Source organism: Petromyzon marinus, unplaced genomic scaffold (genome assembly GCF_048934315.1).
Source record: "Petromyzon marinus isolate PM22_M1 ecotype Great Lakes invasive population unplaced genomic scaffold, UKy_Petmar_22M1.pri1.0 PM_G_Scaffold_70, whole genome shotgun sequence".
Lineage (NCBI taxonomy): Eukaryota > Metazoa > Chordata > Hyperoartia > Petromyzontiformes > Petromyzontidae > Petromyzon > Petromyzon marinus.
The window spans coordinates 710,505-734,747 of NW_027423025.1; the positions used below are offsets into that span (position 1 = coordinate 710,505).

General features: G+C 49.4%; 1 protein-coding gene across 1 annotated transcript; it reads left to right on the forward strand.

The window, feature by feature from the left end:
- The first annotated feature begins 8,903 nt into the window (after positions 1-8,903).
- On the forward strand, positions 8,904-23,464 carry LOC142920270 (uncharacterized). Its single transcript, XM_076062787.1, has 3 exons — positions 8,904-9,025; positions 16,933-18,150; positions 23,459-23,464. Exons 1-3 carry the CDS (start codon positions 8,975-8,977, stop codon positions 23,462-23,464), a joined length of 1,275 nt encoding a protein of 424 aa, XP_075918902.1. The 5' UTR covers positions 8,904-8,974.
- Positions 23,465-24,243: the final 779 nt, after the last annotated feature.

Here is a 24,243-nt window from a genome sequence, read left to right on the forward strand (position 1 = left end):
TCTCTCCACTCTCTCTCCACTCTCTCTCCACTCTCACTCTCCACTCTCTCCACTCTCTCTACTCTCTCCACTCTCACTCTCTCCACTCTCTCTCTCTCTCTCCACTCTCTCTCCACTCTCTCTCCACTCTCTCTCTCCACTCTCTCGGCCGAGTCTCTGCCACTTGTGGTTCTGAGTGTCGCACGCTTGGGATCCTTCTTGCCCTCCTCTGCGGTTCTGTGTGTGACCGACGACGTGTGTGGAGAGCTGAAGGGTAGCGGTTAGCGCTACGCTGCACCACGATCCTGGCGACCCAAGTTCGATTCCCACTCACATCCAACACCGGTGACGATTCTCTGTACCGGTCCAGGGCCTCCCCTAGGTCGACTCCGCCTCAAATGAGTACCTGGTGCGGTGTGTAGTAAACATCGCCACTAGGGAGACAAAGGCGGCCGGGCGTGGCGCTGGCCACCCACCCCCTCGTGTACCGTGCTGGCCTTATAGGAGCTCGCTAACAGCACTTGCCACTACAGTCTGTTAAGGCTATATGGGGGATCTTTGTGTGTGCGCGGCACGGTGAGTGTGTGCGGCGAGTGTCTCTGCTGGGCGTATCAGAAGGCAACGAAAATAAGGACAACTTGGCAGTCACACAAACACAGTGACACACACATGCAGAGACAGACACACATGCAGAGACACAGACACACACGCAGAGACATAGACACACACGCAGAGACAGACACACAGACGCACACGCAGAGACACATAGACACACACACAGAGACACATAGACACAGAGACACATAGACACACGTAGAGACATAGACACACACGCAACCACAGACACACACGCAGAGACAGACACACAGACACACACAGAGACACATAGACACACACGCAGAGACAGACACACACGCAGAGACATACACACACGCAGAGACAGACACACATGCAGAGACACAGACACACCGATACAGACACACACACGCCGAGACAGACAACAACCGCCATTCGCCACTAAGTGGCGGTGACGTCACCACGACGCTTGTGCCAGGCTATGTACACCCTGAGGCCACGTGAAGTGTCGAACGCCCGCTGGCAGGAGGTCACGGGGCAGACCCAGGTGCCACAGGTCGACTGACTGAGATGACTGAGATGACTGGCTGATGCACCACCTGTGCCCCCTACTGTGCCAACCTGCTGTGCTTTAGCCACCCGGTGCTCCACTCGTTGTTGAGTAGTGGCCTAGACACACACACAGACATCACACACACACAAGACACACACACAGACATCACACACACACATTACACACACAGACATCACACACAGACATCACACACACACACAAGACACACACACAGACAACACACACACACACACAAGACACACACACACAAGACACACAGAGACATCACACACACACAGACAACACACACACACAACACACACACAGACATCACACACACAAGACACACGCAGACATCACACACACACACACAAGACACACGCAGACATCACACACACACACAAGACACACACAGGCATCACACACAGACAGACATCACACACACACAAGACACACGCAGACATCACACACACACACAAGATACACACAGACATCACACACACACAAGACACACAGGCATCACACACAGACATCACACACACACACATCACACACAAGACACACACACAGACATCACACACACACAAGACACACGCAGACATCACACACACACACAAGATACACAGAGACATCACACACACACAAGACACACAGATATCACACACAGACATCACACACACACCACACAAGACACACACAGAAATCACACAAGACACACACACAGACATCACACACACACAAGATACACACAGACATCACACAAAACACCACACAGAAGACACACAGACATCACACACACACACACAGACATCACACACACACAAGACACCACACACAAGACACACACAGACATCACACACACACAAGACACACACACAGACATCATACACACACACATCACACACACACACACAGACATCACACACACACACAAGACACCACACACAAGACACACACAGACATCACACACACAAGACACACACACACACACACAGACATCACACACACAGACATCACACACACAAGACACACACACTTGACACACACACAGACATCACACACACAGACATCACACACAGACATCACACACACACACATGACACACACAGACATCACACACACACATGACACACACACAGACATCACACACAGACATCACACACACACAGACATCACACACACACACAAGACACACACACATGACACACACACAGACATCACACACACACAAAGACCCCCCGTACAGACTGTAGGGGCAAGTGCTGTAAGCGAGTAGCAGCACCTATAAGGGCCGGCACGGCACACGAGGGGGTGGGTGGCCAACACCACGCCCGACCGCCTTTGTCTCCCCCAGTGGTGATGTTTACTACACACCACTACACCAGGTACTCATTTGAGGCTGAATCGACCTAGGGGAGGCCCAGGACCGATTCAGATAATCGTCGCCGGCTGTGGAAGGGGTATAGAACTCAGGCCGCCCGGTTCGTAGCGCGGCGTAGCGCTAACCACTACACTACCGCTCCCCACATACACACACAACACACACATCACACACAGAGACGCACACACAGAGACTCACACGGAGGCACACACGTACACACACGGAGACACACACACAGAGACACACACACCACACACAGAGACACACATCACACACAGAGACACACACAGAGACACACAGAGACACACAGAGACACACACAGAGACACACAAAGACACACACATTACACACAGAGACACACACACATCAACCAAACAGAGACACACACCCAGAGACACACACACAGAGACACACACAAAGACACACACATCACACACACACAGACACACACACGAGACACACAGACACACACACATCACACACATCAAACAGAGATACACACACACAGAGACACACACACAGACATCACACACACACAAGACACACACAGACATCACACAGACATCACACACACACACAGACATCACACACACAGACATCACACACACACAGACATCACACACACACAAGACACACACAGACATCACACACAGACATCACACACACAAGACACTCACACAGACATCACACACACAGACATCACACACACACAGACATCACACACACACAAGACACACACACACAAGACACACACACAGACATCACACACAGACATCACACACACAGACATCACACACACACAGACATCACACACAGACATCACACACACAGACATCACACACACAAGACACACACAGACATCACACACACACACAGACATCACACACAGACATCACACACAGACATCACACACACACACACAAGACACACACAGACATCACACACAGACATCACACACACAAGACACACAGACACCACACACAGACATCACACACAGACATCACACACAGCCATCACACACAGCCATCACACACAGCCATCACACACACACACAAGACACACACACAGACATCACACACAGACATCACACACAGACATCACACACAGACATCACACACAAGACACACACACAGACATCACACACAAGACACACACAGACATCACACACAAGACACACACAGACATCACACACACACAAGACACACATGAGATACACACATACACACAGATACACACAATACAGATACAAAGACAAAGATCCCCCATATAGCCTTAACAGACTGTAGGGGCAAGTGCTGTTAGCGAGCACCTATGAAGGCCGGAACGGTACACGAGGGGGTGGGTGGCCAGCACCACGCCCGACCGCCTTTGTCTCCCTAGTGGCAATGTTTACACACCGCACCAGGTACTCATTTGAGGCTGAGTCGACCTAGGGGAGGCCCGGGACCGGTTCAGATAATCGTCACTGGTGTTGGCCGTGAGCGGGAATCGAACCCGGGTCGCCAGGTTCATAGCGCAGCGCGCTAACCGCTACACTATCGCTCCCCACATAATACAGATACACACACATATACACACACACATCACACACAGATACATACACACATACACACAGATACACACACACAGATAAATACACATACACACACATACACACACATACAACAACAACAACAACCGCCATTCGCCACTAAGTGGCGGTGACGTCACCACGACGCTTGTGCCAGGCTATGTGCACCCTGAGGCCACGTGAAGTGTCGAACGCCCGCTGGCAGGAGGTCACGGGGCAGACCCAGGTGCCACGGGTCGACTGACTGAGATGACTGGCTGATGCACCACCTGTGCCCCCTACTGTGCCAACCTGCTGTGCTTTAGCCACCCGGCGCTCCGCTCGCTGTTGTGAGCGTCGCTCCTCCGCCCTCCGTTGTTGTTGGAGGGCGACTGCCTCCAACTGCCCAGTAGCATCCTTCACGAGCCTCCTCCACAGAGGCCGATCTTGACACCGCTGGTACCAGTCATCGGCAAGTCCACTCAGCTCCACGTCCTCCTGTACCACATCACTCCATCTCTTCTCTAGCCCGTGCCGCGCCCGCTTAGCCCCCTCAATCCGGCCAAACAAAAGCTGTTTCGGCATGCGGTGGCTGGGCATGCGGGCTACATGACCCAGCCATCGCAGCCTTGCCTGCCGGAGGAGCTCACCGATGGGACCCTGCCCAGATCTTTCAAGGATTTGTGAGCTCCTCACACAATCCAGTCTGGTTAAACCCAGGATGGATCGTAGGCAGGTCAGCCTAAATGTTTCTAACCGGCGAAGATGTTCCATTAGGGGGGTCCACGTTTCGCAAGCGTAGAGAAGGGAGGGAATGACCGTGGCCGAGAAGACCTGAAGCTTAGTGCGGAGCGACAGACCAGGTAGCTTCCACACAGCGTTACGCAACCGATGAAAAGATATTGCCGCTCGACTGATTCGGAGTGAGACCTCTGCTGTTAAACTGGAGCCAGTCATAAGCACACTGCCCAGGTATGGGAAACTCTCCACTCTCTCCACAACTGCCCCATCACCGATTGGGAGTTGTGGGGGTGGAGTGTCCGATGGTACAAAATACCCAGGCAGGTGCTTAGTTTTGGTGGGGCTGATGGTAAGGCCCCACCTCTTAGTGGCACGCTCCAGTCTCAGCAGCAGCGTCTCCAACTCCTCCTCTGACTGAGCCGCTATTACCAAGTCATCAGCATACATAACGTGGTTGAGCAATAGGGAGCCATCCCTTGACCGCACCCGGGCATCGATTAGCCTCCCATTATATCTGTACCATATGGAGATTCCCCCGGTACAGCTATTGAAGGCTTCACGAACTACGTGGTCAAAATAGATGTTAAATAATGTGGGAGCCAGAGGACATCCCTGTCGCACCCCAAGGTGTACAGGGAATGGCTCTGACTCCCGGCCACGTAGTTTTACCCGGGCCCGCTCACCATCATGAAGGTCCTTAATGATCGTGAGCAGAGGGTCAGGTACTCCAAAAGCACGAAGAACGACCCAGAGCCCAGGCCTACTGATGGTATCATAGGCCTTGACCAGGTCAATAAAGCAGAGATGTAGGTCTTGTTGGAATTCCCTACACCTCTGCTGTAGCAGACGGACAGAAAATATGGCATCTGTGCAGGACCGCCCTTTCCTGAAACCGCATTGGGGCTCCGCAAGCCTCTCCTCAGCGTGCCTGGCAAGGCGATGCTGAATAATCCTTGCCAGGACCTTTCCCGGCACACTGAGGAGTGAGATGCCCCTGTAGTTGTTACAGTCTGTGCGGTCCCCCTTCTTAAAAAGGGGGACCACCAGGGCATCCTTCCAATCCTGCGGAACCCGTCCAGTGGTCCAGACTGTTGTTATGATGTCATATAGGGCAGTCTGTGCACAAACGCCACCCTCCCTCAGCATTTCGCTTGGGAGATCATCTCTGCCCGCTGCCTTTCCTGGTCTCAGACTCCGGATCGCCTTCAATACTTCCTCAGCAGATGGCACCTCAGCCAGCCACTCACAGGGGGTGACTTCATCCAATATTTGAGGCACCGCAGCCTCAGCAGGGTCATCCTCACTTTGTGCCACGATGTTTTCCTGGCTGTGGGATTTTCCCTCCCCCAGGACCTCACAGAAATGCTCAGCAAATCTGCGAACCTGTTCCTGGGGGTCGGAAATTGGATCACCGTTTTTTTCCCCTAATGATGGTAATAGGTGTGGCGCTGCAGGTTACTTTTTTGATGGAGTTAAATAGCGATTTGTGATCACGGGCCACTGAGGCAGACTCCATCTCCTCAGCAACCCGCGACCACCACCCATCCTTGCAGCGCCTCACGGCTCTCCGAACCTCCGAGCGAAGGCTGCGGTAAGCCTCCTCATTCTCTGACGTGGGATTCTGTAGCCGATGACAGTGGGCCTGTCGCTTTTTCTCAACCATCCTGAACAACTCCTCTGTCATCCAGGGTGTCTGGGGAGGTCTGGACCGCGTACCCAAAGCAGCCATTGCAGCTGCATGAGTCACAGTCCTAAACCTCGCCCATTTACCCTCGACATCAGGAGGAGTCGGGGACGATGCCAATCCCAGCCGCAAGCGATGATGAAATTCTCGCTTGCAACTTTCATCAGATAACTGAGACCAGGCCACTTTAGGTTGGAATGGGGTCCTGGGTGTACACCCACCACCGGAGTGGAAGAATGGCAGGCGCATCTTACAGATGACTAGTCGATGGTCAGAGGGCAGATCAGCTCCACGGTAGGTCCTGGTGTCAAGGACATGGGCTCGCATTCGCTGGTCCGTCACTATGTAGTCCAGCAGATGTTCTTGCTTGGACCCGGCATGCATCCATGATGTTGTGTGGATGCGCCGATGCCGGAACAGCGTGTTGGTAATTACAAGCCCATGGGCTGCACAAAAATCTAGCAGCCTCCTACCGTTGTTATTGAGCTGATCTGGCCCATGCCCTCCAATCACTCCAGACCAGGTGCCAGTATCATGACCAACTCGGGCATTGAAGTCACCCAACATGATGACTCTATCCCGAGGGGCCACTTTAGCCAGCACCTGTGACAGGAGGTCATAGAAGGCATCTGACTCATCGGCTTTGCCTGCATCCCTCCACGGATGTTCATCTTCGGTGGGGGCATAAGTAACCACGACCACCATTCCTCGCCTCCGGTTGATGGGAAGGCGAGCCCAAAGTAGCCTGGGGCTTACAGCTTCCCACACCTCACCGCCACGCTCCCACGCCCCCTTCATTCTTTTATTCAAAAGAAGACCCACACCCTGTTGTTTGGCAGTCTGCTGCCCCGAGTAGAGGACTGTCCACCCCTCATGGTGGCAGGAGCCAGAACCGGTCCACCGGACCTCCTGAATGCCACAGAGATCCAGGCGGTACCGGTCCAGCTCCCGGCAGAGGAGTGGCAGCCTCTCCTCTGCAGTGAGCGTTCGAACATTCCACGTGGCCACCCGTAGTGGCTTTTCGTTGTTTCTGGAGTAGCCCCGAGGGTAGGTATTCAATCTCCTGGCTCCGCCAATTGGGGTTTGGCCAGGAGACGTCATAGACGCCTGGCCCCCCGGGGCCTCCGGCACAAGCTTAGTTGTTACATATTTCACTTTAATTCGTGGTTTTGTGGTAATTAATTGAAGGTGGAGGGGTTACCAGCCCCTCGCACCCGTCCAGAGCCCCCGTTTAGCCCCTGTGGTGGACACATATGCCATGAGGGGAGGAGCCAATCAAAATTGGAACTCCCCCCACAGCACTGTCCACGACAGAGTTGCCCGTCCGGCACCGCGAGGAGGTAGGGGGTTGTTTTGCCGGACTCACACATACACACAGATACACACACACACTATTACACTATTCAACTATAGACGAGAGACCTTCTGCAGTGATCTATCAGTGCAGGAGCGGAGCTGCTGTGAGGCGAGGCGCTTGGAGCTCTCTGATTGGTCCAAGCGGCGACTTGGAGCCAATCAGATTTGATTCCTCCCTAGCCACGTGACCCGGGATTTTTTTTTCCCGCCAAATTTTTGAGACTCCTCGTCGGCCAGGCGCCATTTTGAGAGTCGTGAGGTGCGGATTTGAATTTGTTTTTATTTCGTAGCAGAAATTAACGACGATGACGACCCCCCAGGGGTGCGAGATCGCCTCTCGTGAGGGAAAACGTGAGGTAAAAAGTGGCCTCAAATGTCCAGCCCGTGATTCGCAGATAGTTTAAATATGCACTGTTGAATCTATGTGCAGTGTTGGGTTTATGGGACAGTGTTGAATCTATGGGCAGTGCTGAGTCTATGGGGCAGTGCTGAGTCTATGGGACAGTGCTGAGTCTATGGGGCAGTGTTGAGTCTATGGGGCAGTGCTGAGTCTATGGGACAGTGCTGAGTCTATGGGACAGTGCTGAGTCTATGGGACACTGCTGAGTCTATGGGGCAGTGCTGAGGCTATGGTCATTGACAAAATAAAAACGATTTAATTTGTGAATAGTTTGCCTCGTGAGGGGCATAAGATGTGCCAGTATTCGTCGAGATGACTGTTTTCTTTTCACCCTGCGAGTCATTTATTGCTTAAAGGAGACATCGTGGAGGGAAACAATGGGAGTGATATAAAACTACATCTGTGTGCTTTGTGGTTGTTCCTACAAGTAACTAAACTTACCCACGTGACGCTGGAGTTTTTTTCCCGCCAAATTTGTTTTGGCTCCTCCCCACCCCCGCCTTGGAGCCAATCAGGTTTGGTTCCCTCCTACCCACGTGACACGATAAAAAATTTCCCGCTAAATTATTTTGGCGTCTCGCCCTCCTCGCTACGCCTTGGAGCCAATCAGGTTTGAGTCCTCCCTACCCACGTGACGCGATAATTTTTTTCCCGCCAAATGTTTTGTGACTCCTTTCCCTCGGCCAGGCGACGTTTTGAGAGTCGTGAGGTGCGGTTTTGAATTTTTATTTATTTTGGAGCAGAAATAGACGACGATGACGACCCCCCAGGGGTGCGAGATCGCCTCTCGTGAGGGAAAACGTGAGGTAAAAAGTGGCCTCAAATGTCCAGCCCGTGATTCGCAGATAGTTTAAATATGCACTGTTGAATTTATGGGCAGTGCTGAGTCTATGGGACAGTGCTGAGTCTATGGGGCAGTGCTGAGGCTATGGCCATTGACAAAATACAAACGATTTAATTTGTGAATAATAATGTAGCCTGGTTATTAAGTATGGTGAGTGTACTGACAGTCTATAATGTAGACTGTAGCAATGGTTATTAAGTATGGTGAGTGTACTGACAGTCTATAATGTAGACTGTAGCCTGGTTATTAAGTATGGTGAGTTTACTGGCAGTCTATAATGTAGACTGTAGTAATGGTTATTAAGTATGGTGAGTGTACTGACAGTCTATAATGTAGACTGTAGCCTGGTTATTAAGTATGGTGAGTGTACTGACAGTCTATAATGTAGACTGTAGTAATGGTTATTAAGTATGGTGAGTGTACTGGCAGTCTATAATGTAGACTGTAGTAATGGTTATTAAGTATGGTGAGTGTACTGACAGTCTATAATGTAGACTGTAGCCTGGTTATTAAGTATGGTGAGTGTACTGACAGTCTATAATGTAGACTGTAGTAATGGTTATTAAGTATGGTGAGTGTACTGGCAGTCTATAATGTAGACTGTAGTAATGGTTATTAAGTATGGTGAGTGTACTGACAGTCTATAATGTAGACTGTAGTAATGGTTATTAAGTATGGTGAGTGTACTGACAGTCTATAATGTAGACTGTAGTAATGGTTATTAAGTATGGTGAGTGTACTGGCAGTCTATAATGTAGACTGTAGTAATGGTTATTAAGTATGGTGAGTGTACTGACAGTTTATAATGTAGACTGTAGTAATGGTTATTAAGTATGGTGAGTGTACTGACAGTCTATAATGTAGACTGTAGTAACGGTTATTAAGTATGGTGAGTGTACTGACAGTCTATAATGTAGACTGTAGTAACGGTTATTAAGTATGGTGAGTGTACTGACAGTCTATAATGTAGACTGTAGTAATGGTTATTAAGTATGGTGAGTGTACTGACAGTCTATAATGTCGACTGTAGTAATGGTTATTCAGCTGGGTGAGTGTACTGACAGTCTATAATGTAGACTGTAGTAATGGTTATTAAGTATGGTGAGTGTACTGACAGTCTATAATGTAGACTGTAGTAATGGTTATTAAGTATGGTGAGTGTACTGACAGTCTATAATGTAGACTGTAGTAACGGTTATTAAGTATGGTGAGTGTACTGACAGTCTATAATGTAGACTGTAGCATTGGTTATTAAGTATGGTGAGTGTCCTGACAGTCTATAATGTAGACTGTAGCCTGGTTATTCAGCTGGGTGAGTGTACTGACAGTCTATAGTGTAGACTGTAGTAATGGTTATTAGGTATGGTGAGTGTACTGACAGTCTATAATGTAGACTGTAGCCTGGTTATTAAGTATGGTGAGTGTACTGACAGTCTATAATGTAGACTGTAGCCTGGTTATTAAGTATGGTGAGTGTACTGACAGTCTATAATGTAGACTGTAGTAACGGTTATTAAGTATGGTGAGTGTACTGACAGTCTATAATGTAGACTGTAGCATTGGTTATTAAGTATGGTGAGTTTACTGACAGTCTATAATGTAGACTGTAGCCTGGTTATTCAGCTGGGTGAGTGTACTGACAGTCTATAATGTAGACTGTAGCCTGGTTATTAAGTATGGTGAGTGTACTGACAGTCTATAATGTCGACTGTAGTAATGGTTATTCAGCTGGGTGAGTGTACTGACAGTCTATAATGTAGACTGTAGCCTGGTTATTAAGTATGGTGAGTGTACTGACAGTCTATAATGTAGACTGTAGTAATGGTTATTAAGTATGGTGAGTGTACTGGCAGTCTATAATGTAGACTGTAGTAATGGTTATTAAGTATGGTGAGTGTACTGACAGTCTATAATGTAGACTGTAGTAATGGTTATTAAGTATGGTGAGTGTACTGACAGTCTATAATGTAGACTGTAGTAACGGTTATTAAGTATGGTGAGTGTACTGACAGTCTATAATGTAGACTGTAGCATTGGTTATTAAGTATGGTGAGTTTACTGACAGTCTATAATGTAGACTGTAGCCTGGTTATTCAGCTGGGTGAGTGTACTGACAGTCTATAATGTAGACTGTAGCCTGGTTATTAAGTATGGTGAGTGTACTGACAGTCTATAATGTAGACTGTAGTAATGGTTATTAAGTATGGTGAGTGTACTGGCAGTCTATAATGTAGACTGTAGTAACGGTTATTAAGTATGGTGAGTGTACTGACAGTCTATAATGTAGACTGTAGCATTGGTTATTAAGTATGGTGAGTTTACTGACAGTCTATAATGTAGACTGTAGCCTGGTTATTCAGCTGGGTGAGTGTACTGACAGTCTATAATGTAGACTGTAGCCTGGTTATTAAGTATGGTGAGTGTACTGACAGTCTATAATGTAGACTGTAGTAATGGTTATTAAGTATGGTGAGTGTACTGGCAGTCTATAATGTAGACTGTAGTAATGGTTATTAAGTATGGTGAGTGTACTGACAGTCTATAATGTAGACTGTAGTAATGGTTATTAAGTATGGTGAGTGTACTGACAGTCTATAATGTAGACTGTAGTAATGGTTATTAAGTATGGTGAGTGTACTGACAGTCTATAATGTAGACTGTAGTAATGGTTATTAAGTATGGTGAGTGTACTGGCAGTTTATAATGTAGACTGTAGTAACGGTTATTAAGTATGGTGAGTGTACTGACAGTCTATAATGTAGACTGTAGCATTGGTTATTAAGTATGGTGAGTTTACTGACAGTCTATAATGTAGACTGTAGCCTGGTTATTCAGCTGGGTGAGTGTACTGACAGTCTATAATGTAGACTGTAGCCTGGTTATTAAGTATGGTGAGTGTACTGACAGTCTATAATGTAGACTGTAGTAATGGTTATTAAGTATGGTGAGTGTACTGGCAGTCTATAATGTAGACTGTAGTAATGGTTATTAAGTATGGTGAGTGTACTGACAGTTTATAATGTAGACTGTAGTAATGGTTATTAAGTATGGTGAGTGTACTGACAGTCTATAATGTAGACTGTAGTAACGGTTATTAAGTATGGTGAGTGTATTGACAGTCTTTAATGTAGACTGTAGCATTGGTTATTAAGTATGGTGAGTTTACTGACAGTCTATAATGTAGACTGTAGCCTGGTTATTCAGCTGGGTGAGTGTACTGACAGTCTATAATGTAGACTGTAGTAACGGTTATTAAGTATGGTGAGTGTACTGACAGTCTATAATGTAGACTGTAGTAATGGTTATTAAGTATGGTGAGTGTACTGACAGTCTATAATGTAGACTGTAGTAACGGTTATTAAGTATGGTGAGTGTACTGACAGTCTATAATGTAGACTGTAGCATTGGTTATTAAGTATGGTGAGTTTACTGACAGTCTATAATGTAGACTGTAGCCTGGTTATTCAGCTGGGTGAGTGTACTGACAGTCTATAATGTAGACTGTAGCCTGGTTATTAAGTATGGTGAGTGTACTGACAGTCTATAATGTAGACTGTAGTAATGGTTATTAAGTATGGTGAGTGTACTGGCAGTCTATAATGTAGACTGTAGTAATGGTGATTAAGTATGGTGAGTGTACTGACAATTTATAATGTAGACTGTAGTAATGGTTATTAAGTATGGTGAGTGTACTGACAGTCTATAATGTAGACTGTAGTAACGGTTATTAAGTATGGTGAGTGTACTGACAGTCTTTAATGTAGACTGTAGCATTGGTTATTAAGTATGGTGAGTTTACTGACAGTCTATAATGTAGACTGTAGCCTGGTTATTCAGCTGGGTGAGTGTACTGACAGTCTATAATGTAGACTGTAGCCTGGTTATTAAGTATGGTGAGTGTACTGACAGTCTATAATGTAGACTGTAGTAACGGTTATTAAGTATGGTGAGTGTACTGACAGTCTATAATGTAGACTGTAGCATTGGTTATTAAGTATGGTGAGTTTACTGACAGTCTATAATGTAGACTGTAGCCTGGTTATTCAGCTGGGTGAGTGTACTGACAGTCTATAATGTAGACTGTAGTAACGGTTATTAAGTATGGTGAGTGTACTGACAGTCTATAATGTAGACTGTAGTAATGGTTATTAAGTATGGTGAGTTTACTGACAGTCTATAATGTAGACTGTAGCCTGGTTATTCAGCTGGGTGAGTGTACTGACAGTCTATAATGTAGACTGTAGCCTGGTTATTAAGTATGGTGAGTGTACTGACAGTCTATAATGTAGACTGTAGTAATGGTTATTAAGTATGGTGAGTGTACTGACAGTCTATAATGTAGACTGTAGTAACGGTTATTAAGTATGGTGAGTTTACTGACAGTCTATAATGTAGACTGTAGCCTGGTTATTCAGCTGGGTGAGTGTACTGACAGTCTATAATGTAGACTGTAGCCTGGTTATTAAGTATGGTGAGTGTACTGACAGTCTATAATGTAGACTGTAGCCTGGTTATTAAGTATGGTGAGTGTACTGACAGTCATTAATGTTGACTGTAGCAATGGTTATTAAGCTGAGTGAGTGTACTGACAGTCTATAGTGTAGACTGTAGCGGTACGTAGCTAACCGTGCTAATTGTGTTCTGGTTGCATTTTGCACAATTATAATCGTACAATATGGCACCAATCTTTAGCACGAATGTTCAGTTTTATCCTGAACATTCATCTCTGACACTTTCAGTGAATACCTGAAATGATTTCCATTGAGAATGTCAATCTCTTGACGCGTAAGGGGGAAATATCCTGGTGGGTTATGACCACGCGATGCCTCGCATTCACCAAGACAATGCAGTGAATGTGCTGGGGGAAAGTAAGCACATTAAGAGCAAATATCCTAAAAAAAATGTTTTATAAAACTTGACCATAACGTACTCTTTGGCTTTTTCGGTGAAGTCACATAACGGCCAGCATGTTTTTTTTCCCTCCAAATGTTTTTGTAATCTGTGCACATGACCTGATGAAACGAATAACCTTTTTTTATTTAAATAACCCACGTGACAGATCCAACTCATCTCTCTTCTTAAACTATAAACTAGTTTTTCTATTTTATTGTACAAGGTAAGGCCCACTGAGCTATGTAGCTTTTTTTCACAAGCGACCTGCCCATCACAAATGAAAGCTCAACACAAAGTGACTTCATCGTGTGGAAATGTATTGCAGTTAAATATTTTAAATGCGTGATGTTAATTCTAAATCTGGAGGGGGGGAAACCGGAGGAACCGGAAACAAATCCACGTGACCACGAGGCGAGAGACACTCACACTCCAAATATACTACCAGCAGCTCCACTGTCAACAACAACCGCAGTTCGCCACCAAGTGGCGGTGACGTCACCACGACGCTTGTGCCAGGCCATGTGCACCTTGAGGCCACGTGAAATGTCGAACGTCCGCTGGCAGGAGGTCACGGGGCAGACCCAGGTGCCACGGGTCGACTGACTGAGACGACTGGCTGATGCACCACCTGTGCCCCCTACTGTGCCAACTTGCTGTCCTCAACGGATGGCACCTCAGCGAGCCAATCAAAGCGGGTGACTTCCTCCAATATTTGAGGCACCGCAGCCTCAGCAGGGTCATCCCCACTTTGTCCCACGTTTTCCTGGCTGAGGGATTTCCCCTTTCCCAGGACCTCAGGAATGCTCAGAAAATCTGCAAACCTGTTCCTGGGGGTCGGATATTGGATCACAGTTCTTTCCCCTAATGACGGTAATAGGTGTGGCGCTGCAGGTTACTTTTTTGATGGAGTTAAATAGAGATTTGTGATCGCAGGCCACTGAGGCAGACTCCATCTCCTCAGCAACCCGCGACCACCACCCATCCTTGCAGCGCCTCACTGCTCCCCGAACCTCCGAGCGAAGGCTGCGGTAAGCCTCCTCTTTCTCCGACGTGGGACGCTGTAGCCGATGAGAGTGGGCCTGTCGATTTTTCTCAGCCAGCTTGAACACCTCCTCTTGTCAGCCAGGGTCTTTGGGGAGGTCTGGACCGTGTACCCAAAGCAGCCATTGCAACTACATGAGCTACAGTCCTAAACCTCGCCCATTTCCCCTCGACATCAAGAGGAGTGGGAGACAATGCCAATTCCAGCCGCAAGCGATGATGAAATTCTCGTTTGTAACTTTCATCAGCTAGCTGAGACCATGCCACTAAGGGTTTGAATGGGGTCCTGGGTGTACACCCACCACCGGAGTGGAAGAATTGCAGGTGCATCTTACAGATGACAAGTCGATGGTCAGTGGGCAGATCAGCTCCACGGTCGGTCCTGGTGTCAAGGACATGGGATCGCATTCGCTGTTCCGTCACTATGTAGTCCAGCAGATGTTCTTGCTTGGACCCGGCATGCATCCATGATGTGGTGTGGATGCGCCGATGCCGGAACAGTGTGTTGGTAATTACAAGCCCATGGGCTGCACAAAAATTTAGCAGCCTCCTGCCGTTGTTATTGAGCTGATCTGCCCGATGCCTTCCAATTACTCCAGACCAGGTGCCAGCATCATGACCAACTCGGGCATTGAAGTCACCCAACAAGATGACTCTATCCCGAGGGGCCACTTTAGCCAGCACCTGTGACAGGAGGTCATAGAAGGCATTTGACTCATTGGCCTTGCTTGCATCCCTCCACGGATGTTCGTCTTTGGTGGGGGCATAAGTTACCATGACCACCACTCCTCGCCTGTGGTTGATGGGAAGGCGAGCCCAAAGTAGCCTGGAGCTTACAGCTTCCCACACCTCATCACCACGCTCCCACAGCCCTTCATTCTTTTATTCAGAAAAAGAGCCACACCCTGTTGTTTGGCAGTCTCCTGCCCCGTATAGAGGACTGTCCACCCCTCATGGTGGCAGGAGCCAGAGCCGGTCCACAGGACCTCCTTATTACCACAGAGATCCAGGCGGTACCGGTCCAGCTCTTGACAGAGGAGTGGCAGCCTCTCCTCCGCAGTGAGCATTCGAACATTCCACGTGGCCACACGTAGTGATTTTTTGTTGTTTTTGGAGGAGCCCCGAGGGGAAGGATTCAGTCTCCTGGCTCTGCCAAATGGGGTTTGGCCAGGAGACGTCATAGACGCCTGTCCCCCCGGGGCCTCCGGCACAAGCTTATTTATAAAATGTTGTGGTCGTGGTTTAGTGGTAATTAATTGGAGGTGGAGGGGTTACCAGCCCCTCACACCTGTCCAGAGCCCCCACTTAGCCACTGTGGTGGTTACAAACGCCATGAGGGGAAAGGCCAATCCGAATTGGCCCTCCCCCCCGGCACTGCCCACAGCAGCGTTGCCCGTCCGGCACCACAAGGAGGTAGGGGGTTGTTTTGCCGGACACCACCACCATTATCACCACTACTACCACCAACACTACCACCACCATTACACCACCACTACTACCACCACCACTAGCACCATCACCAGCACTACCACTTCCACCACTTCCACCATTACCACCACTACTACCATACACTACCATCACTACCACCACCACCATTACCACCACTACTACCAGCAACGCTACCACCACCATTACACCACCACTACTACCACCACCACTAGCACCATCACCACCACCACTTCTACCGCCACTTCCACCATTACCACCACCACTACTACCATACACTACCATCACTACCACCACCAATACCACCACCACCACTACTACCGTACACTACCATCACTACCATCACCACCACCATTACCAACATCACTACAATCACTGACCACCACCGCTACCACCAATACCACCACCACTACCAGGACGTTTGCGTGCTGAATGCTGGAATCTGATCCCGCGTCTCCTCCCTCTCCTCCGGCCCTCCCCCCTCACCAGCGGCCTCCCAGACGGCCTCCCCCGGCCCGGGCCCCGGCCCCGGCCACGGCCACGGCCGCCCCCTCCGCGAGGGCTCGCTCCTCCTGGCCCATCCGGGTGCCCAAGCGCTCCGCGGACGACGCCGGAGGAGGAGCCGAGTCCCACGCGGCGCCCTCCAAGGTCGCTCGCCCGCTCGGCGACGACGCCGGGGGGCCGGGGCCCGCGCCGGGGCCTCCCCGCCGCGGCCGTCGTCTTTGTCGCCCCGTGACGTTCCGGGCTCTCGAGGGGGGGCGCCGCCGCCGGGAGACTCCGGCGGCGGCGCCCCCCCGGGAGAGCTCCCGCGGCGGCGGCGGCGGCAGCGGCGGCGCCCGGACGACGCCGACGCCGGGAATCGGCCCGAGGGTCGCCCCGGAGCGCGGAGACGGCGGCGGAGAGTCGGGGCCGGCGCTTGGCGCTGACGAGGCAGCGGGCGAGGAGGAGGCGGAGGAGGAGGAGGCGGAGAGACGCAGGGAGGCCGCGTTTGGACCGCGTGCGGCGTGGAAGAGACACTTCGACTTTTGGTGGCAGGGCGTGGGCAGGAGGGCGAGCAGCAGGAGGGGCGGAGGAGGAGGAGGTGGAGCGAGAGGAGAAGGAGGGGAAGAGGAGGCCGAGGCGGCGATGAAGGCGGAGGAGGAAGAGGAGGAGGAGGAGGTTTTGGCCGGGCGGTTGCCGCTAAGCAAGCGGCGGGAGGCGGCGGCGGCGGATTGCCCGGCGGGACCGAATCCCGATCCCTGCCCGGGCTCCTCTACCTGCCGCGCTCCTCCGCCTCCTCCGCCTCCTCCGCCTCCTCCGTCGCCGCCGGCTCCTCTTCTGCCGCCGCCACCGGCGCCGGCGGTCGCGGGCAAGCGGCGCTCGGCCCCGCGTGGGGCGACGTTCCACTTCTCCTCGCTGATGACGCGGCCGCTGGCTGAGCCGCCGCCGCCCACCGAGAGGCGCCGGGGTCGCGCCCTGGAGAAGCAGCGGCAGCGACGGAAACAAATTCAGCAACAATACCGGCAGCAGAGAGCGTCGCCGTCGTCGTCCAGCTGTTGGTCGTTCTCGCACGCATCGTCGTTGTCGTCGTCTTCATCATCGTCATCGCCGGAGGAGGTGGTGGAGGGGGACGAGGCGAAGGAGCGGAGGGACGACGAGGAGGAGGAGGTGGTGGTGGAGGGTGACGAGGTGAAGGAGCGGAGGGACGATGAGGAGGAGGAGGGGGAGGTGGTGGTGGAGGATGGCGAGGTGAAGGAGCGGAGGGATGAGGAGAAGGTGGTGGTGGAGGGTGACGAGGCGAAGGAGCGGAGGGACGAGGAGGAGGAGGTGGTGGTGGATGACGAGGTGAAGGAGCGGAGGGACGACGAGGAGGAGGAGGGGGAGGTGGTGGAGGGTAACAAGGTGAAGGAGCGGAGGGACGAGGAGGAGGAGGAGGAGGTGGTGGTGGAGGGTGACGAGGCGAAGGAGCGGAGGGACGAGGAGGAGGAGGAGGGGGAGGTGGTGGTGGAGGGTGACGAGGTGAAGGAGCGGACGGACGACGAGGAGGAGGGGGAGGTGGTGGTGGAGGGTGACGAGGTGAAGGAGCGGAGGAACGAGGAGGAGGAGGTGGTGGAGTCTACGGGGGGCGTCCGCAGGCTGCTGCTGAAGTTTCGCGCCAGCCGCCTGCAGCCGAGCGTCGACAGAGCACGAGACGAGGAGGAGGCGGCGGACAACGAGGAGGAGGAGAACGAGGAGGAGGAGAGGAAGACGAGGAGGAGGAAGAAGAAGAAGAGGAGGGGACTACGGAGATCACGCAGTGCAACCGATGATGGCGACTGCAAGTCGGGCGACGAGGAGGAGGAGGAGGAGGAGAGGGTGGCGAGTCTCAAGAGGGTGGAGGAGTGCCGGATTCTCAAGCAGATAGACGACATCATGGCTGAGATACACCAGCTGGAGGGGAGATGCAGGGTGAGGAGGAGCAGATGAGGTGTAGGGTGGTGAGGAGGGACTGGGTGGTGAGGTGTAGGGTGGTGAGGAGGGGCTGGGTGGTGAGGTGTAGGGTGGTGAGGAAGAGCAGATGAGGTGTAGGGTGGTGAGGAGGGGCTGGGTGGTGAGGTGTAGGGTGGTGAGGTGGGGCTGGGTGGTGGGTCTTCCTCTGGATTTGGAAACTCGACAGATATAACATCGATTTGGATTGGATGATTTTTTTTCTTTCAGCCAGATTAAAATATGAGCGTGGGGAAGTCATCTACATCATTAGACCTCCTTTGGCAGTATCAAAATATAATAATAGGGGTTTTTCCCCTTTTTTCTGGCAACAAAACTGAAACCTTTTTACAAGGATTCATATTACAGCATTAACCACAATACCTGCAGTCAAAATGCAAACAAAAAACACGCACTATGATAATATATATGTGGCATTGTCCTTGAAACCGCTTGTTCCACACCAAGGGACGGCTTTCTTGAGAGCCTCGACCCAATTGGTGCTCGACCAGAGGACGCCAAAAGGTTTCAGTTTTGTTGCCACAAAAAAAGGGGAAACCCCTATGATGTGGAAGTCATCGTTTCTGCCACTCAGTTGAGTACATCCAGCATCTTGTTTCTCCAAAAAACACGACTCTCAGTGAATGCTCTCGATGAATTTGACTTGCTTTTGTCTGAACACCCTGGCTGTGAAGTCGTATCGACGGCTGGGTGTCTGGCCGAATGAAAGTTATTATTATTTTTGTTTTATCTCAGGCCAAGTTGGATTACATGTAAAGGTAATAAATAAGTCGGGGACATCCATATGCTCGAACGTATGACATGGCACCTTGAGCATATTCGTGCATGCGTCTAGGGCTTCCTGTGAACGTAGCAGACGGCTGGATGCTACGGGGGGGGGGGGGGGGGGGGATGATGTAGCGCCATTGTTGGGCTGTATGCGTATTACCACGGGACCTGACCTGAAATAGTGGACATGCGTCAACAGGGGGTGGTGTACAGACCAGGTGTGACGAACAGGGCCCCCAGACCCCAGGGGGGGGGGGGGGCTGGGGGATGTTCCAGGGCCCCCTAGAGAGTTCCAGAAGGCTTGGCCAGGAGCAGAGAGACCCTGGAACGGGGATAAAAGCCGGACCCCTGAACGGGTTTGGCGGTCCTCGTCCACCTGAAGCTCTGAAGAAGTCTCTGAGCGCTACCCTGAAGACCCTGAAGACCCTGAAGCGAAGAGCCCAGTGACCCTGGCTAGGGTCGGGTTCAGACATAACCAGTGTAGGGTTAGCGCTAGAACCAGAGTAAGGGCACCGTAGTGTGGAGGGACTGCCTTCTGAGGTTATCGGCTGTGAGGGGTCGTCACCCCTCTGTGCTGTGGTTCCCTTGTTGAATAAACGTGTTGCCTCCAGCGAACCGTCTCGCCTCGTCTTGGACCCACTGCACGTGTCACCTGTGGTAATGAAACCTCTTGTCGCGAAAAATTAGCGGCGTGCGAAAGTGAAAGATGTTAACGAAGTAAAAATAAATGTTGATTTAAAGCTTTCGTGACTGCGAGGAATTCATGTTCTTGGTTCTTTCGGTAAAGTCACCACCACGTAGAAGGGAAACAATAAAAGAATAAAAATATAAAACAATAAAATTATCATGACGTTTCAACTGCAACGCGAGCAATCGTCGTCAGGTGTGAAATCCACAACAAGAAATTTAGAAAAAAGTGGGTTTTTTTAACGTTAGCACCACGGAGAGCGATTTGGTAGTTTGTTCAGAAGGACGAGTCCATCTATGTTCGGAATAGAGGAGGGGGGAGACCAAAATAATGTATGCTGTCTGAAAGCCACCGTAAGCGTGAACAATCAATTAAGACCCGAAATGGTTTATCAAATCTTTCCAATGATTGCTAAGCCAGAATCCATCTTCCCGGTTGAAATTGTCTCTGTGTTTGTATATGTGGATAGCCTCATGAACGAATCTCTCATGGTAGCCAGATGGCTTACAAAGAACCTCTGTCTTGGAAAAGTCAATGTCATGTGAGCCTACTGAATTATAACAGTGATCTGCCACGGCTGAGGTGTTGGTCCTACCGTGTTTCGGGTCTGCTTTGTGTTCACGAATGAGGTCCGAGACGTCGTTTGGTTTCTCCAATGTAACTACTACCACAGAGGCAACTTAGTTTATAGACACCAGGGTACTGTATGTCCGGAATCACATCTTTTACAGACGGAACCAGATCACGGATTTTATGTAATGTGTTGAATCGGACCTGGATCTTGTGTTTATTCAAGATTTTGGAGATCTTTTTTGTGATCCCCGCAATGTAGGGCAAAGTGATGGTTTTGAAAGGCTCCTCAAGAGGGTCCTTCTTCACGGTTGGAGTGATAGCTTTGCGGATTGTAGTCGGAGTAACCATTAGCCTTAAGAGCGTGGTGTACGTGCTTGAGTTCACTGGCTATGTGTTCCTGGTCGGATATGCATTGGGCTCTATGGTGCAGAGTCTTGATGAGGGAATTCTTCTGGGATGGATGGTGGTGGGAATCCGGTTTCAGGTAAGCATCCGTATGGGTAGCTTTCCCATAGACGGAGTGGCTCCTTGAACCATCAATTTTTTTAACCCATTCCACTTTACAGTAACATTGTAGACACGGCACAATATATATTTCTGAATCTTTATTTTTACCAACATTTTAAAAAATATTCTCCCATAAGGCAAAATTCTGAAATATTGGATTTTTTACAAAACCTTGTGAATTCACCTTGTATCTGAACAAGTTCAATTTGTGAAAATATTTTTTTTCAAACGTATAAATAAAAAAGACATTGCTTACAAATCTCAGCTCTATGTTTTCAAGTAAATCCATTTTGGGTAGTGAATAAATTATAGACTAAATAAGCTACACATGACGAATTGTAGGCAATTATAGTTATAATCAAAGACATTTTTAAACAATCACGTGGTCCCTGTAGTCGCCGTTAGAGACAAAATCTGCTTGAAACGGTTCATCAACATATATGAATACATTGATTCGAATAAGCAGAGTTAATTTCCTATTTATGGCATGCCGGTTATGTGTCAACATCACCTTATAAAAGAATAACATTTAAAATATGCACAGACAAGTATTCATTCGTAATTATTGACAGGCATATGAACAAAATTGAATTACTGCAGTGAAATATACTGCATCAGGTTACATCGTATTAACAAGCTATTTTAAAAATACGCACCGCCTGCTTAATAGTGTATGTACAACGTACTATTGTAGTGTCATTCAAAACGAGTAGGCCGTTGCATGCTGGCGTCTGGGTCAAAATGTAGCAAATTATAAACATTACCTACAAATAATAGATCACGGAGTTTAGATCGCAACACAAGCAATCGTCATCAGGTGGGACAACCACAGCAGCAAGAAGACAAAACTGCTGAAGTAGGCGCCTACTTCAGCGTCTTCTTGTTGTGGTTGTCCCACCTGATGATGATTGCTTGTGTTGTGATCTAAACGCCGTGATCTGATATGTTTCTACCCACGTGATGACTTTACCGAAATAACGAGTGTGGATTCCTGCAGTCACAAAAGCTTCGAATCAAGATTGCCTACAAACTACACAACTGAGATGACGCATCAATCATCGCCCCCTACTGACAGGCTCTTGTCCACATGCAGGCCGGTGCAGGGCCACCACCTTGTGCCACACAGGGGCAGCTGCTACTTGGGGATGCTCTTCGAGTGTTTCAGACGAGACACTAAACTCCGAGTTGCTGAGGCGGTTAAGCAAGTACCGTGTAAATCCAATTATTATAACATCGTGAATGCTTGGGAGCTTATTGGCTCTCGCACCTGGTGAGAGATTGACCCAACCCACAGGTCCACAAAAACTGGCTGCTCTTACTCTGCAGGTTGAACCTAGGAGCTGAGTGTTCAACTTCACATTCTTGTCATCAAAGGCCTGTGACAAAGGTGCATCTATTGGAGCGACATCGTCTCTGGCTTACACATCTACCGGGTCTCCACTTGACTTTGGATTGTCTCGGAGGAAGTCCACCCACACCTCCACTTCCACAAACTGCTGGGAGTTGCCTCGCTCTGCCTCACAGTCAGAATTCTCCTCCTGCTTCACGTTGCCTCCATCGATGTGAAGGTCCCATTTTGGAGTTGAATCTTCATCTTCACATTTCACCTTCACTTCTTCCCTCTTCACCATCACTTCTTCATATTTCACCTTCACTTCTTCGCTCTTCACCATCACTTCTTCACATTTCACCTTCACTTCTTCGCTCTTCACCATCACTTCTTCCCTCTTCACCATCACCTCTTCATATTTCACCTCTATACCTTTAAAAGTGTCCAAGCTGTTATTTTCTTCCGGTTCGTGTTTCATGAGGGATGGGCTTATTGCGGCACTTTGACTTTCACAAGCTGATTTCAGACTGCACTCCTTGTGGATCTTCTGATGCTTTTGTGTTTTCTGGTGTACTTGAAGATGTTGTTGCTGTGCAAACGCTATCCCGCACGGAGTGCACCTGAAGGCACGGAGTGCACCTGAAGGGTTTCTCTCCCGTGTGTGTTCTCTGGTGTACTTGAAGATATAATGCATCTGCAAACGCATTCCCACACACACTGCACTTGAAGGGTTTCTCTCCCGTGTGTGTTCTCTGGTGTTCTACAAGAAGAGATGAACGTGCAAACGCCTTCACGCACACACTGCACTTGAAGGGTTTCTCTCCTGTGTGAGTTCTCTCGTGCCGTGTGAAATCTCCAGTACGATCCGTGCTGTATGCACACCGGTCGCATTGGAGCCTTGTCCTACCGAGCTGCGCTGAGTGCATTTGCTCCATCAGACCAATTCTGCGGAGGAAGCGTCAGAGGAAGCGTCAGCTGCAGACAGAAAAAAATAATATCCACACCATCTACACGACAGTATCGAGGCACAGAGGAATGCATATATAGTCAAATGTGACTTACACGTCTATACTTATTCATATATTCAGGATGTAGAAAAAACGTTTCCCAAATTCATCACAGGGCTGTTATGGCACACAATGTCTGGCTACAAAAGGAATATTTATGAGAGCTAAATTCATCTGACATAGCAAAGGGTTTTGAAAACAAAACTATTTGTGTTATGCAGAAATGCATAAATTAATGTTCAAACGCAACTTAGATTGTGTGAATCCAGGTTCAGATGTCCTTGAATGCAGGGATGAACAGATCCGACTTCAGCTGCATGTGTGTGCTGTGTTAACTTCCTGTTTCCATTCTTATAAAGAGTTCCAGAGGAAAACAAAAGTAAACTATTGTTATGATATAAACTCCGTGTTCAACAGAGTTAATAGACGTTACTGCAAACACAAACTTGACACTGTCACTG